The sequence below is a fragment of the Filicampus tigris genome, chromosome 17 (assembly GCF_054856515.1).
Source record: "Filicampus tigris isolate MCC_2025a chromosome 17, RoL_Ftig_1.0, whole genome shotgun sequence".
In the NCBI taxonomy this organism is placed as follows: domain Eukaryota; kingdom Metazoa; phylum Chordata; class Actinopteri; order Syngnathiformes; family Syngnathidae; genus Filicampus; species Filicampus tigris.
The window spans coordinates 9,956,305-9,974,219 of record NC_141233.1 but is presented as its reverse complement, the minus strand read 5'-3'; the positions used below and the strand labels follow the sequence as shown (position 1 = coordinate 9,974,219).

Below are 17,915 nucleotides of genomic sequence, written 5' to 3'. Positions count from 1 at the left end.
CAATATCGGGCAGTAATGGACCAGCCTGGACACCGCAATAGTGATTTATGTCATTTCTTTTTATTTTCATGTTCTTATTTGTTTGAAATCGACCTTCGCTGGCAGCTTTTTCCGCTAATCTTGCACGCATACGTGATCTTTCTTGGCATCCTTTCCTTAAAATATGACCCACATCTGACCATGCCGGGATTATCCTCATGGCCCACTTTCTCTGGCCAACACTCAATCCAAACTAAAACAAAATCTTGTGTGCATGCGTGTGTGTTTGCCAGCGCTAATGACCAAAAGAAAAACATATGTTGTCACGTAAAAATTACTTTAATATCCTCACCATTGATTCATATTCACTGCAGAAGATTACGTGACTGGTGTGAGCAGACTCCGCAACCCTTAACCCAGACAGCTTGTCTTAAATAATTGAATAATATTTAGAATTTTAGATGAGCAAAACTGGCTCAGTGCTCACTCTTAAACGGCGCGGAGAAAGTAGGCCAAACGCACTGCAGTGAAGCAAGCAGGTAATCCTACTAACATGGTTATTATAGTTCATGAAAACGAACAAAATAACTAAAATAAATATTGAAAAAAACATTTTTGTTAATGAAATAAAATTTTTAAAAATGTGTTTTAAAACAACAAACAACAAAACTAACTGAAGCTAAGTGTTATGTTATGTTATATATATAAAAGTAACTAATCATAGTGAAGATGTCCTTTTTTTTCATCAATTAATCTCATACATGATCTTTCGGGGTTTATTTTAAATGTAGCTATTCATTTCAGTGTCACTGTTCGGCCACACAGAAGAAGGTAGGACGAACAGTCGTTTGCCAGTTGCAGTTGTCTGTAAAATAAAATAAAAATAAATAAATACATGAAAAAATAATAGTAAAACTCAACCAAATCAAAGTATTTCCGAAAGAAGGAAAAACTAGTACAAACTAACAAATCCGCTCTTAAAAACTAATTGAAAGAAAAAAAACAAAGGTCAAAATGAAATAAAAACTAACTATAATGGAAAAATCCCAAACTATTATAACCCTGCGGGACACCACCAAAAGCAAACACTGAAATAATGATCTCACTTTAGTTATAAATGTACGAAAAATCTAGGCCTATTGTCTAAAACACATTGATTATGTTACTTGAGTGGCACCAGGTGGATGCAGGTTAATTGCACCTTCTGCTATCTACCGGAAGAACATTTAGTTCTTGTCACGATACCTCGCTGGCATAAATAGATGGGCAAAGATGCATTGCTTGTAGTAAATCAATCATTTTCAGACCAATTATTCTCATGGGACAGTTGTTGGGAATCACATACTTCTCAGTAAGTTGCATTCTAAAGTATTGGGACACCAGGTCGACACATTCTCGCTTTTGATGCGACAGATAAATGACACAGGGGCGTTTGACACGGGTCAGTCACTGCATCGTTTTATTGGGATCGTTTTGAACCGAGGGAGGAGGAGGAGGGCTGGGATGCACGCGGGTTCATTACAGGTATGGCTACAGTACGCTACCGACTAACAACATCACAACAGCTCATAGAAAGCACTCCACTAGAGAGCAGATGCTGCAAAATGAAAAGCTACAGTCATAGTAAATCTGAAAATAAACACCCGGCGAAAGAACATCTTTTGGCAATAAACACTGCCTGTATTTTTATTTTCCTTTTTTTTTTTTTTTTTCTCGCCCGTCCCCGATTAGTTTCTGGTATCGTCGTCGAATTGAGACAAATAGACACCTCCCTTTCCCTGTCCAGTAAAAGTAACACACGCAACCCAAAAGCGCAGCACGTAAACAGTCTCTCAAATTAAAGCGTGGAGTTGTAACGCATTGTATATAATGCCTCCCTCAAATAAACACCTCTGTTTTCCGACCTGCAAATGGCCTTTGACTGACAGCTACTGCAATATGTAAAATAAGAATATTAATACGACAAAGCTACTACAAATATTGGCAATGATTGTAATACAAAAAACAAACACATTTCTATGTACACTTCAGGGCCCATAAAGCGGCCGTTTGAGTTTAGGGGATGTTTAGATGCACACATGAATGACGTTGAGAAGGTTAAAAACTCCTCAATGGTGTTTTTAGATTTAATAGTAAGTCAAACAACAACATCAGAGAGCAGACTTTTTGTGTGTGTGGGAGGGTGGGGGCGGGGTCATGCCTGAGGTCGCACAGCAGAGGCAGTCGAGGACATGGCTCATCAATGTATATACACGAGGGCGGAAAGTGGCTAGACCCTTTTAAATTAACTTCTTTTTTTTTTTTTTAATAACTGGTCCTGGCAAATCTCACTGAAGTACAAAGAAAGTGGATTTAAAAGCAATGTTGGACGGCTGTGAGAGGGGGAATAAGATTCAAGCAACAGAAGGACGGATGCAAAATATAAGGGGTCTGAGGAATTAGGTAATGGAGGAAGGCTGGTTTTGGTCAAGGAAATAAGCAATGATGCATGAAGGAAGGAGGGAATGAATTAAAGGTTGTAAGAGTACATGAATAAAAAGCTTGTCGGGAAGGAAGGCAGGACGATTGGTAGGATGAACAGAAGGAAGGAAGGAAAAAAGCAGGTTTGGGGTGCAAAGAAGAATGTAATGAAAGAAGGCAGAAAAGCAGGCTGCAGAAATGAAAAGGAAGGTTTCATGATTAAAATGTGGGGTCTAAGAGGAAGGAAGGCAGAAAAGGAAGGAAGTAAGATGGAACAATAAAAGCAACTTGGAAGGAAGGAAGGGGGTCATGTAGTGTAATAAATGAGAAAATTGAAGAAAAAAAGGGGTACACAATGGTGCCTTGAGATGTCAGTTAGGTCCTTCCGGTGTGTCCGCCACGGCCACCGGGAGGCATTAGAATACTGCACAGTCTTGCAGACATGAACGAAAAAGAATAGACTTCTTCTACTACTGCTCTAAGTGACTCAGTAAGATGCTGTAATATTAGTCATTTTTTTGTAGCGGATAAAGAATATATGTCTGTCAGTATTCTTATGTTATCTGTCTAAAAGTGCTGCTCTGTTTATTTGTATGCGCTGCTTCTGAAACCATGACTCTTAATGCTACCCGCTAGCTTGTCAATAGAATTTAGCATTAAGCATTAAGCATTAAGCATTAAGCTAACATACACACGTGGACTTGTTTGTGTCACCTGTTTAGTGTGACGGTAAACCCCAACTGGAAGTGGCATAAAACAGCTCGAAGCCTCTCTTTTAAAAGAATTGCTCACTATTTGCCAAACGGTTATTGTAAAGTGAGTTCACTGCCACAATAAATTTAGCAGTCATATCTGGGAAAAAAAAGTCAGGTCATTGGTATCTCAAGGCACCACTATGCCTACTTTTGGCCCTTCCATTACTGTGTGTGAATATATATATTATGCTGTACAAATAGTATTCAGTGCAAGAGGAGATAGTGAACTCTGTGGCTTGGATGACTAAACCACAAACTATCCACACGGTACTGTAAAAAAAATAAATAGAATGACTGTCAATAAATAAAAAATTAGCAGGATGGCGTGTGCGTGTTACAACACAACAATGAGAAAAATGCCCCTCAGTAAGAGTGAACGGACAAATCCAAATGTGACTTGTAACCGTGAGGTCTGCATGCACTCTAAAGGCCCTACTGGCGCTTAATACACTCGGATGGAGACATGGCGTGTTTGTGCCTCTCGGCGCTCGGCCGGCTCAGTGGGCATCGCCGCCGGCGTGCGGGGGCTTGGCGTCGTGCGGCTGCCCCGCGGCCCCGCCAGGCAGCCAGGGGGAGACGGAGTGCGAGGTGGTCTGCTTGGCCATGCTGTAGTGGCTGATCACCGTGTAGAAGCGCCCCCTGGAGTTGGCGTCCTGCGCGGCGTAGTAGGCCTCCAGCGAGGCCGGGATACAGCGCTTGTGCTGAGAGCAAAACAAAATGGCCGCTTGGGTTCCAAACACGTCATGTTTGGTTTACAATACAGTGTAAATGCTAGTCGAGCAAATCAGTCACGACAGGGAACAGCTTTCTGCATGCCGTTTTCTTCAAATAGGCCCTCATATGGATTTTTCTTTTAAGGCTGACGCCAATTCCGATGAAAATTTCGAGAACAGTTTCATCGGATTATTACAATAGAAATGAATTACAGGCAGAATGTTTGACTGTTTTATAATGCGTTGACCTTCGCTATCAAACTAAATTTATTTTGAAAAATGTTAAGTGTTTAAATGCCATTATCTTTATCTTTGGTTTGATGTGCTAAGGTGATGGAATGATTTACGCGTGCGGAAGAAAAATGTGTTCAATCTTCCACTGTAGTGACTGATGCGAAACTTTGACATCAAGGCTCGTGTATATAGAAGAATACAATTTGATTGGCTCGCCACTATTATGCACTACTACGCACAATGTTGAACTGAAAACCACATTGTGTTCAATTGTGACATAGTCATGAAACCTGCATTTTTGACTACGTAATTAAGGTGATCATGTATTTTACATCATTTCCATTTTGCAGTATAATGTGCTGATTATGCAAAGCCACACTTGAGCGTTGTGTGTCTCTTGAGTGGGTGCGCACTTCTTTTGTTCAGATAATGATAGCAGAGCAATGTGCACTCAGAGTCCCCGCAGAGGCTCCGAAATAGATTTTAGATTGCACCTTTCCGAGGCTTCGACGGTCAAGGTGACACAAAGACTGTGCAAAACACAACTCGGGGAACAACAAGTGAGGAGCAGAGGAGAATGCTAATGCTCAGCAATTTTCTTTAGGAGCTTAATCTATAACTTCTATCTACAAAGTATTTAAGGGAAGCTCGGGACCATGAACACCATGATGAATCATGTTTTGGAGCAAGAAAATGGAGTGCCTGCAAACAACAGGGGTCACGTTGGAAAACAGAACCGCAACAAGGACGTTTGTCCAAGTGGTGTTGCCGTACACATCCCGCATGCAGATTTAGGATTGCACCAGAGTAGCATAGAAACAGGAGCTCAGAACAGAATTGTAAGTTTACCCGAGTGATCCAAATTAGCATGAGTTAACCCATGCTATATGAGTTTACACTAGTTTGTTACCAAGACAACACGAGTTTCATGACTTTACTCACGCTAGTTGACTTTACATGAATTTACCCAAGATGGACAAGTTACAGGTAGCACAAGCTCATTTAAGGTAGTCAGCCCGAGTTTAATCATGACTGCAAAGCTAGCGCATGAGTTTACCCGAGATAGCTGGGATTACCAAAGCTAGCCAAGTTAGCACAAGAGGGGCCCCAGGACACTTAAAAATTTGAATGCACGTCAGTCGATATTACCTACATTACTATTTTAAGCGTCCTTGGATCCCTTGAAAGGCCATATGAATCCAAACGATTATCGATATTGGTATGCTTATTTCGTTGTACCTTGTATAGGAATCCATCCGGGCAGGCGTGGTCATAGGTGAAGGCTTTGTAAACCACCAAGAAGACGATGCAGGCCAGGAAGGCCAAGGCCAGGATGATCAAGATGGTGACCTGCAAGGGGACACAAACACCGCTCATTCAAACTGGTATTTCATTTTGTTTTTGTTACATTTCAACCCGAAAAATGTGAGGACAAATTGTGTGTAGGTGTCTGGCTGTTTTGTTAGATGTTAAGAGCTACATTTGTGTACTCATGTTTCCACGGATTAGCAGCCGGTGCTTGTACGTGGTCTCTAGCAAGGCGACGCGCGTGCAATGGCTCGTATGCTCATTAACATGCAAATAGAAAGTATTGCAGGAACAAAAGCCGATCTGAAGCTGACTGACTTGGAAAAAAAAAACATTGCTTAATCCAATTAATTGGGGTCTCCTGTGACCAAGGTGGATTTCAAGTCAATGCAGATGACATGATGTGAAATGTTATTAATGAGTTTGAATATTGTGCACGCCGAAAAAAAATGTTTAATTGCAATTACCACACTGAGAACAGTGACTTCAATATTGATTACTCTTCTGAAAGCAACATCGCTTTACCATGTTGAATGAATGGCTCAAAATGTTCATACGATATTATTTTTAAATATATTTTACTCGATACATGTCATATCGTTTTAAATACTGATACAATTACTTCTCCTCTTTAAACTGATGACAACACATTAAGTGTGTATTTTCAGTAAATATAACTAAAATGTTACTTTAATTGCATTGTTATATATTGAATACATTCACGCTTTCAAAAATACTTTATTAGATGATTCATCTAGCATTTTCTGGCTAATATTAAAGTAAATATTGATTATTATATTTTTTTCTTAAACGCCCATCCCCTCACCATTTCACTGAAAAATATAAGCGTATTATATTAATTTTAGAAAATACATTGATATTGTATTATATACTATTTATCTACCAGTATTATATAATGTGCATTTATAAATATTAACCGGTTAATGATATAACAGCAAAATACCACAAATGTGCATTACATATGTATAACATTCCTAGTGCATGACAGTCCCTTTTGAAGTTTTATAATACCGTATACACAAAAGTGTAAGTGGGCATATTAATGCAAATAAATGCATCTGTGTGCATTATTATGATTAGTATTATTGTGCATTTATTTATTTTTTTACATCATACATTATTCATTTGTCTGGCAGGCTGGACATGCTGTTGTAGAGAAGATTAACATAAAAAAGGATTTGCTTTCAACTTGACACTTTGATTGGCCGCCTGTGAAATAGCATTTAATTTGAATTATGCAAATGAGGCGTGGAATGATATCTGTGTTTTCAAAAACCATCGTGTCTTCCAACTTCTGACAGCCGTGTGTGCGTTCTGCGCAGGTGTCGTTACACTCGTGTGCGCACATCTGTCTCGGAAATAAATAAACAACAATTGCCCTTCCATTGAATTGTAATTTCCTGCCTCCCACGCTCCCGTTTTTGGACGTTCCGATTGGCCGCTCCGCTCCATCGGCTCCCGCAAACATGTCATAACAATTAGGCACGCCAGCAATGCTCGGAGTCCATCAGCGTTATTCCGCCTGACGCGCGCACGCCATCCGAGCTGCAGTTTGACTGCAGCATTTATTCGTGGAACTTCCAAAGCGTCTGCAAATTTTGGGAGACTTTAGCTCAGTCCGCTAGCTCAAGGCTATTTCTAACACACAGTGGGAAACGCCATAGGCGCGGGCTACCCACTAGCATCCTTTATGTACCGTGGTGGTGTTACAACCCATTTGAACACAATTTGAACAGTACTTCATTAAATAGTCTAATTGTACCGAATGGCGGCGCGGTGGATGAATAGTGAGGTCTCACAGTGCAGAGGTTGTGGGTTTGAAAATCTAGTTTACCTTTATTTGACCTGTCTTTAAAGCGGAAGTCAACCCAAACATATTTTTTTTCAAGAGTATGTTCCTAGCAGGCCCACTAGTTGAAACACGTCATTCTGATTAATTTTGCGTTTGTGGAATATAAATTAAGCAGCAAAATGCACTCGAGTTTTTAGCCATCTCTGGGGGCGGCCATTTTGTCTCCCGTCGACTGAAAATGACATCACAACTGCTCACAACGACCAATCACGGCTCAGATTCAGAGAACAGATCAGCCGTGATTGGTCGTTGTGAGCAGTTGTGATGTCATTTTCAGTCGACAGAAGACAAAATGGCCGACCCCTGAGATAGCTAAAAACGAGTGGGTTAACACTTATTCCACAAATGCAATATTTATCAGAATGCCCTGTTTCAACTAGTGGGCCTGCTGGGAACATATTCTTGAAAAAAAATGTTTGGGTTGACTTCCGCTTTAAAGAAAAAGATGTATTAACTTTAATCATACACTGGTGAACTTACCTTCACACTTGTTTGCCATGTTAATTGTATTAAAATGCTATTTAAAACTGTATCCGTGCAGTTAATAAAGGCTGGTGACATTTTGCGCATGGTACAAAACAAATTAAACGATTTCCTATGGGGAAACGTGCGTTTGTAATCACTATTATGGGTCGTTATCCCCTTTCCCGGGACCTCCCGCCGCCATCGTCTTCATGAGTTTCTTTGCTTTGGTGTCATTAGCGCTTCTCAACGTGCCACCGTGCTGCACTATCGCTCCCAAGGCGGCCATCTTCATGTCGCTCCTGATAACTGACAAGCAGGAAGAGGTTTGGGAGCGGGAACCCTAACGAGAGTCGACAGCGGCAATAAGGAGCGCCGGGTGCGTGACACTTGATGTGCCTGCCGGGTGGGTGGCGACGGGAAGAAATGTGCTGCTTTGAAAAAGGATGTTGGGGGACATTGTGAAGGGAGATCATTCTTCACTCTTATTACTTACTTATGAGATGGAGAGGAGCAAATCAAAACACAAGTTCTGTCAGCAAATACGCCAACAAGGACAAATATGTATACAAATGTATCACAAGAGTGTAGTTTTGGTACAGTAGATCCTCAAATGTCACACTTTTTAAAACCTAGTCATATCAGTCAAAATGGAACATTCACTTTGGATCGGCTTCCGTTGAATTTTTCCTTTCCCTCCCCAAAGTGCTTTCCATCTCTCTGTGCCCAGCTGTCAGCTGAAAACCAACCACCCACACTCTTTCTACTGGGAACTGACAGGCCACGTACGGGGGGGATAACACCACACACACCCACACGCACACACACAAAGCATATGTTGAATACTAATGCACTCTCTCTACCAACCAGTGGCGGGAAGTAAGAAAGCACAAATACTTTGTTACTGTGCTTGAGTAGATTTTTCAGGCTTTTGTGCTTTACTTGAGTAATATTTTTTTCCTTTTTAATTGTGTTCCCTACATTTGAAAACAGCTCTCTCTATGTTCTGTGCTCAAGTACTGTGCTTTTTTTTTTTTTTTTTTTTTATCTTTACTTGAGTAAAGGAGTGGTAATCTCGGTTGTTTTCGTATTGGTTGTTCTACTGTTACCCAAGGGCGGCAATTCTTGGAGACCTGAGTTTTCCCGCGGACCCAAAGGTGTCATAAGAACTGATTAACCAGGTTTTCTTTCTAATTTGTCAAAATGTACATGCCTAAAAACATCAGAATACTTCTTGTGAGGTCAACGTCAATGCGAGCTAACTGCCGTTCCTCCGAACAACAAAGATCGGGTGGGGGGATGCAACATCACCAGAAATGCTGCCTTGTGGGCCCGCACATATCGCACACACCAGAAAAAAACACTGATGATAAATATTAATATTCAAAATCTTTGCAGGTTTTGACTAAATTTGCTCCTGCTTTTACCAGCCTTAGTTCTACTTTAGAGCAATTTGTGACTCCAGTATTTTTTGGACTATAAGTCGCTCCTGAGCATAAGTCGCAACAGTCAAAAAAATGAATCATGAAGGGAAAAAAACATTTAAATCCCTCTGGAGTTGAAGTCGCATTTTTCAAAAACCGAGACCTAGAAAAGTAGAACTTTGACTCGCCCCCAAAATCCCTGTTCCATAATCGTCTAATTTTAACATTTACACTTCACACCTGAGTACAAGTCGCAGGACCAGCCAAACTATGAAAAAAGTGCAACTTATATTCCGAAAAATATGATACTTTTGCCACTTCTGTTCATAACAGCAGCCTGGTGCATCTGCTATTGAAAATACTTGACTCAGGTGCACTTTGAGCGACCTTTCCGCGTAATGATGGCGTCTGCGGTGAAATCACATCACACAGACACACACACATTGTGTGCAAAAAGGTCACCCAACAACACTTCCCGTAAAGCCCCGAAGCAGCTTGGTTGAAATGCGCACACCTTAGCTGACTCGAGATGAGACCACGAGTCACTTCTTGGCTCGCGCTGTCACCCTATCAGATTGCATTGTTTAGTTGCCGCATTACTGTGGCCAGGTCAACCGCATAACCCGTCCTCGGGAGACCTTATACATGCGCTCATCTCATTGTCCAGTTCCAAGAGCAAAGCTACAGTAAATTGCTTTTGGGAGAATAAAACAACAACACTTGTGATGAGTCCGAATAAAATCCTGGAAGGAAATCAATAAATAAAAAAAATAAATTAAAAAAAACGTTTACAATACAACAATAACCTGCATTTTTGCTGCTTTTTTTTGGGGGGGGGGGGGTATTCTCTCAGGCTGCAGCTTAAATGTCAACATGCACTTTCTGGCCACTTCATTAGGTACATCAATACAGGAGCTATAACCTAAAAAAGTTTGCTTTTACAAAAATAAAAATGTGCAGCGTAGTTTAACAATGTGTGTGTTCCTGTGGTTGTCGTTTGCAGTGGAGAGCTGAGCTGCGTCATTCCAAGAGGTGTTCCTTTCGAATATTTTGGTTGCATGTAGGGGGCTTTGACAACAATGTCTTGATTGTTGTCAATAATCCTACATTTTGTCACAACGTTATGAGTTGATTCCCCAAAAGTGTAATTTTTCTTATAACTTGACAGTATTCAGGCAAATGTATTACAAATGTAGTCTTAATAAATATATAAACTCTGAATAATACAGATAAACATAAAATATCTGACTTAACATGTAAAATTGACTAACATCATTTGCAATATTTTCTGATATAACTGTATTTTCACATTACAACTTTATTCCCCGTTATTAAGGTGGACTTTAGAGTTGCAACTTGTCCGCGCTCTTTTTTTTATCGTCATTTCTCACCCTTATTTTTTCCCTCCCACTAATCATATACGGAAGTTAAGGTGTGTGTGTGTGTGTGTGTGTGTGTGCTTAGAGGTTGTCCCGCCTGTTTGGAGTCATTAAAGATGCAATGTGACGTTAAAGGCTGAAAAGTGGCCCCTTGAGTGGATTTATAATCCAGCTGCTTGGCAGCGACCGGCACAGGCTGTTGCTTACTTTTAACGCCAGACAGATGCTAATCGTGCTAATGTATCCCAATTACATTTTACTGCATTAGCTCCATGCAGACCAAGCCGAGACTCAAATCGCATGGAAGGTGGGCATCAGTGGCACGCCACATAGAATTTATTTTAAAGGAATGATGATGAAGGGGGAAATCTGGAAATAAGCGCAATGAATAAACATTACGTGTGATGTAATGGGATGATATAATAGTTTTATATTTGGCAATAAAAAAGGTTACATTAAAAGCAAACGGTGCAGGAAAATGTCTTTTGTTTTTAATCAAATTGGTGATGGTAACCAAAATATAGTTGCTATTTTTTACAAGAATAAAATACAATACAATATTGTGACTTTGTAAGGAAAAGTTTTTTTTTTTTTTTTATGGAATTAAGTTACAATATTGAAAGATGAAAAAAAATTTTTTATGAAAAATTGTTGTACACCTTCGGGAATAAAATTATAATTTTATGATAAAGCCACACTACTGGAAATTGTGCTAGTTTTAGAAGAATAAAAATTGCAACCAAAACAAACGATGGGGGATGAGAATATGGTCCACGGACATATTCAAGTCACCACAAGTCACCCGTCACGCATGGATGGCTTTGGTTGGCGACGAACGAGCTCGGCTGTGTTCACGCCCACAGCACAACGGCCCCGTTGTAAATCTGGTGGGTTGCGTGTCTGCTTTACGCTGGCGTCACGCCGGATTTGTGTCGATTACGAAAATAGAGCGCAAAATCTGATGAGGAGAAATAAGTCATATTATAAGAATAGTCATAAGTTTTAGAGTTTTGGAAGGCCGATTGGGAAAAGTTGCAATTTTAGTCATACTTTTAATACTTTCGTACTCTTACTTGAGTACGACTTTTCACTACTCGACCGACCTCTGGCATGTGCCAATGTCTTCAAGGCTGCGTGGAGATAATGATGCTTCCTGGCTATAGATGAAACTCTTTGTTTTTGGCAAGTGAGCCAGGCTTTTTATGTTGTTGTACAAAGGAAGGTCAGTGTCGAATGGAGGACTTCTTCCACCTTGATTTATTTTTTCATCTTAAGCGCATGGAACGGGAACGGCGTTTGAGCTCCTACGCCGCGATGTGGCGATGTTGAACGTCAGCCGGCGCCTCCTTTGAGGTTGCGGCTTGATGCAGATGACGCGGCGCGCAACAGAAGCCATCTGGGCCTATTAATCATCTCGCATTTCGCGCAGCACACAGCCTCAGGCCCCTCTTATTTATCTGTCTGGCCGACCCAGAGGAGCTGCCCGTCCGTCTCGTCCTACTGGCAGCTGACACTCGGGATGTCTTGGCCGTGACAAATGGCGTCGGCCCGTTACGAAGGCCTTTGGGGAATTGGCTTGACCCCAACCCGCAGAACAACACGCTAATATCCTCTTCTCCCGCTTCCTCACACATTCCCAAATGATGAATGTAAGATTCCTTGATAGGAATGGGTGTCGAAAACCGTTTCTTTTTAAAAATCGATCGCAAGTCATTTGATTCTTATATTTGCTTGCCTGACGATTCCACTTATTGATGCCTCTTGAATCGCAAATGAATGGTCAATTCCTTCTTCAATAAATCTCACAACAGAGATACTGCTGCTGCCTTCCAGACGACACGTCTCGTCCGTTACTGACAAAGCACTGCAAAGAGACCATCTCCAATATGCGTTTAAGCGCGTTGCCTCAATGAGCTGGCTGCAACACTTTCAAAATGTGTGCTGATCAGTTTGTTATCCTATGTTACTTTAGGAAGTACTCACCACGATCTGCATCACTTTCCATGGCCTTTCCTAAAGGAAAGTGTCCTTGATGTTATGATACCAAACAACTCAAATCATACGTTTTTACGTAAAGCCATTGAGAACATTTTGGGACTTCCACCAAACAAGTGAAAGTCATTTGTCCAATTGTTGTATTCTGTGTAGGGAAGCATTCATTGTCTATTAGGGTTTGAAAGGCAAAAGATTTTGTGTAGTCGGCGATAAGAGGATGAAAGTCAAGTCAAAGTCGATTAATCGATGGAGTCTATGATTGTCCCGACCTTTTTGGTGCCACGGACAGATATGAATCTTTTAAGATGGGCATTGAGCGGAATACCCAAAGCTAGCAAGGCTATTCTCATCCACAACTAGCTTATTTCCATCCTGTCAAATCTGCGCAGATGCATGATGAGACTGTCGCTTTGACGGCCAGACATTTCGCCGCTCCACAGTGTCGAGAATGAGATGCCAAAAAGACGTGAATAGGCATTAGTCAACTTCAAGCGTTAATCAATGTGAAGTAGTCAACTAATCAGTTCAACATCATAGACTCTACACCTGTGAAAATGCCAAGTGCCACGGGAAAAAAAAAAAAAAAGATCCAATCATTGTCAAAAATATCTTATTGTGAAAACAAAATCAGGTTTCTATATCAAAAGCTGGAAATTGCGCACCCAATTTGCGTTTGTGAGTGTTGTGCCAAGCCTCCGGTGTCTTGCCATCACATCTGGCTGCTTCACTTTATCAGCAGCCAGTTTTTCAACAATATGACGCACGTGTGTGATTATGTGCCAGTAGGAGCTGGCTACCGTATGCTGGCTTGGCATAACACCGCAGAGAGGACAAGAAAGGACGAAAAGAAACGGGGGATGAGGGTAAAAATGGTGAAGGGAAAGTGTGCGCTGCTGAGACGCATCCGGCTAGACTTGAATGCCGTGTGTGTTGCGCTGCTAATTCAAGTCAAGTCAGGTCTCGTTAAAATGACTCCCACTGAACTTTAAAATATGAACATGTAGCCCCAAAGGTGTCAAGTCCACTTCTCGTGTCGTGTTAGCTTCTTTTGCATGGATTTGAATGAAGAAGCCGGGTAAGACGTGCCACTTCTTTGCACGGACTAGTCTCGAGTTCAGCCTTGACTTCTTGTTTTAACACCTTTTTACTGGTCAACTAAGATGACTCTGTATTCCGTTGGGCACAATCGAAAGCGATTCAATATAAGGTCCTTTTCGGAGATTAAACACACTTCAACATGACTTTCATGCTTATGATCTTCAGCAAACTGCTTTGAGCCGCCGTGTTCTCATTTGAAATTGTAGGAATTTGTACAAAAATGAACACATTTCTTAGAAAAATTGAAACGTTTTTATAATTTTTCCTCTTTTTTTATTTTTTATTTTTAAGGCTTCGACCCCAAAAACATTTGCATTAGTTTGTTTCTTTTACAATTGTCCAGTTTGAAAAGAATAACTCACTACCTGCCAAACTGCAGCTTGTTGTAATAAATCTTATCTCTACCCTTAACATTTTCAGACCCTCTTTTACTCTACCATTTGAAAAAATTTGGAAAGTTCCTGCAATTGAATGGCTGGACTGTGAAAAGACAAGTAAATACGTCAATGGCAGTGAATGAGTTAAGTGAAAATCATCCCGGTTTCAACACATTGCTTATCTTTTTGTATAATTTCCAACAATTTCGTGAGGGAAATGGAAAGAATAGATATTGTACATAAATACTATAGCAAATACTATAGGCCTTTGCATAATAGACATCATAAAAATGGAGCAGTCCATCTGAATGAGACTCCTCTGAATTTAGTTGATTTTTTATTTATTTTTTCCGAACGAACACGGAAGACAAAGTCGTACTGAAACACCATGTTGCTAATCTTGTCTAGTGGGGCTAATCGGAAAGACACGGAAGGGTCGGGGGTGAGTTAAAAGCAGGCGACGGAATGGCGTTGAGGGACTTGAGAGGTAATGACACTTGAACCCTGCTGGCTCGTTTCCTCTGAGGCCACAGTACAAAAGTATTTCCCGTTCGTGAACGCGTTTCTCTGATAATGACGCATCGCAGGAATAGCCGCTCTAAGATTCCCCCGATTGGTCTTATACGGGACGGCGTCACGGCTGCGTGGGTTGCGGCACTCCGGCAGTGCGCGGCGGCACGTTGAAATCATGAGTGAGGAAGGAGACAAACGGAGGCGAGAAAAGAAAAGAGGAGCGGGAAAAAAGGACGGAAGGTGGGAAGAAGCGGGAGACGGGCGAGCGAGGGCGGATTAGAGAGCTGTGAGCCTCTCCATCCATCAACACAAACTGCAAAGCTTTGAGGAGAGAAGAGATGTGTAAGCATCCCGCCTGTGCACCAAAATCAGCTCGTCAGTGTAAGCCAAGCCGGCGGTTCGCTTGAGCCCCCCAAAAAGCAAGCGACATCACACAGAATCAGAGCGACCGAGTTGCATTTGTGCCTAACAAAAGATGAAGGCAGCGCGCGCCCTCGTAAGCCGACTGCAACGTTTCTGGAAAAGTCTGATAACCACTGCCGGCTATGATTAAACACGGATGGCGGTTTTCCAACATTGTTCCCATTAACACATACGTGGCAATCTCCAGTGAGGTCACGTGAGGGGTAAACAATAACCTTGACATAAGACAAAGGGAATTTTCCAATGTTCTTCCCCTCTTTTGGGCTACACTGCTTCCGGGATGTGTATGAGGACATTAGACTTTTTGATCCAATCACATTTAAGCCTGTATGTGTTGCTATGTCAAGCTAATCCGCCCAGGTCCTTCACAACCAAGGTTATTAAAAAGTTGACGAAAGCGAAAAATTTTACATCATACAGAAAAAAAAACATTTTTGTTAAAGCAGCACTGGGCAAGAAATCGACCTTAATAAAAAAAATTCACAACTCTTTTGATGAAATATTGACATATACAGTTGTTGAATGGGACTTCATGCCCTGGAGGGGGGGGGGGTCTGTATCGTTTTTACTGGCACAAAGCAACTTTGAGGAGGGTGGCATCAACCCTGGCACACAAAAAAATACAAATGTCCTGAATTGTTTTATGGCATACTCACTAACTCCTTTCACTATAAGGACGACTCAGGATTTCACCATTTTACACGCTGGCACGCATGGGAAATGTGGTTGATTTTTGTCAAAACACTACCGCTTTTGTCCACATGGCGCCGCCATAATCAACAAAAACTGACATATGACACAGTGTTGCTTTAACGGAATGAAATGTATCAAAACTGAACAAAGTAGGGTTTCAAACTGGGATTAGGGTTTCAAAGTAAGGTTTCAAACCAGGGTTAAGTTTTCAAAGTACAGTAAGTACTTTAAGTAGTACAGTAAGTAGTACAGTAAGTAACCACTAGTAAAGCAAGTCTCAAACTCAAATGAGGGTGTTTAGGAGGGATAAAACTAGGTTTAAAAAATATTTTTGCTGCTTTTCACGTACCCTATTTGTCATCTGTGATAAACCGTGTTTCACTGTAGAACATGAAATGTAATTTCCTCGGTCGTTAAAGTGGGAAATCTGAGCCCAATGTTCCAGCATGGTCCGTATCTCCATATATGGATCACATTTTAGATTTATTGCCACCGTATCGTTCAACTTATGAATGAAATAAATGAAAGTACAGTAAATTGAATTGAGGAAACTACCCCCAACACCCCCCCGAGTTTCATATCCAATCCCTAGGCTGCTATGTACACACCTCGAATCGCCTCCTCCCCCGGCTCTCATGACGGGTTGCCATGGAGACAGCTTTTCTTTGCTGCCCTGACAACGCGACTTCTATTTGGTCTCCCCTAACGACGACGCAAGAGAATAGAGCAGACTGCCGGGCGGGTCGCGCGCTCGCTTTGAGGAGCTTCATTGTGTGATTGGCACCCTCTGCGGCACTCATCTTCGCTCGCCAAGATGCGGGCGAGCGTGTGATGATGCGTTTGTGTTCTCACATCTCCATTAGATGGTCAACATCGTTTCTTGGGCAGCGTATTCCTGACGCGTGTGTTTTTTGTCTCTAATGAGGCAGATCAATCCTTGTAATTAGAGAAATGTCATCATCATCATTAGGATGATTAATAATTCCACGCTCCTCTTACCTTGAGTCTCTCAGACACGCCGTCTGTGAAGCTGATGGTGAACTCCTCCACTTTGGGAACCTTCAGCCGTTTTTTCTCTGTCTGGTACTCGGTGCGAGTTTTCACCACAACCTGCGGCAAAAGTCACACTTTTTATTTATAACTGGAAGTGAGGAATGTGTGTGATAGGCAAGTGGGAAAAATGGGGATAGGGAAAAGGCCAAGAAACACAAGCGTGCACAACTAAGACTGAACAAAAGAGAGTCTGTGCTAGGATTTTTAGATAATTGGATTTGAAGGTTGGGGATTAGGTTTGGGCTGCGGTTTAATTATTGGGTTGGTTTTAGGGTTGGGTTGCAGTTTATGCTTATCTAGGTTAGGGGAGTAGGGTTATGGATTTTGGTAGCATTGCGGGTTACAGATTTAAAATTTGGTTCATTATTGGTTAGTAGTGTGGGTTACATTGGTCAGTCTTTTTTCTCTTTAGCGGAAAGTATTGCGCTTGTTGTTCGTCTTCACCAGCAGCCTTTTTACAACAGCGCTGTTATTATCTCCCATATTTTACACCTTCCACACTTGCACAACGCTGGTTTGCACTATTGCAATTTTTGACATGGAGAGTGCTAAAATGATGTAAAGTGAAGTGAGAGAAAGGACTAAATTGGACAGGAGAGTTGAACCGTTCCTTCTTTTTACGTGTTACTCGGCAACGGATGAACTGTCGGCTGTAATCGAACTGCAGTTTGTTTACATTCAAACTAGTGATATTATGCACACTGTAATTTAGGTCCCCCACTAATGATTTTTTTTTTTTTAATTAATCTGTTGATAATTTTGTTGATTAATCGACGGATCAGATTGGGGCGGGGGAAAGTTTTCATTTCCATTCTTATATTTAAAAAAAAGGACATTATTTCAAATACTGCAGAAAAAGCACAAACTGATTGTGATTCTGTTCCTGGTTTTGTCCATTAAATCAGCAAAATTGTTGATCAGTGTTTTCCAAAGTAAAATCATATGTTTGCAAATGTTTCATTTGTATTCAACACAACTATGCGTCTGCTTTCATGGTGGGCGACAGATATCTGAGAATATTTACTGTTGAGAGGCTGAAATTCAAATGATTTGGACAGGCTCTATATTGCTATTTCTGTCATGCTTGTTGCCTATTCATTCAATTCATGGTCTAATTCAATTTCCCTACCGGGGATCCATTCTGTTATGGTCTTTAAAACTTGCAATGCATAGACT

The 17,915-nt window shown here is 41.2% G+C and overlaps 1 protein-coding gene across 2 annotated transcripts in view; it reads right to left on the bottom strand.

Annotated features, from left to right (window-relative positions):
- Positions 1-1,421: 1,421 nt before the first annotated feature.
- Positions 1,422-17,915, bottom strand: part of nsg2 (neuronal vesicle trafficking associated 2) — a 31,364-nt gene continuing 14,870 nt past the window's right edge. For both annotated transcript variants that reach the window (XM_086012695.1, XM_086012694.1), the window contains 3 exons: positions 16,686-16,796; positions 5,381-5,491; positions 1,422-3,895 (listed from right to left, as the gene is read on the bottom strand). In XM_086012695.1, coding sequence (XP_085868821.1) covers positions 3,692-3,895; positions 5,381-5,491; positions 16,686-16,796 — 426 coding nt within the window. In that variant the 3' untranslated portion in view covers positions 1,422-3,691. The remainder of the gene's footprint in view (positions 3,896-5,380; positions 5,492-16,685; positions 16,797-17,915) is intronic.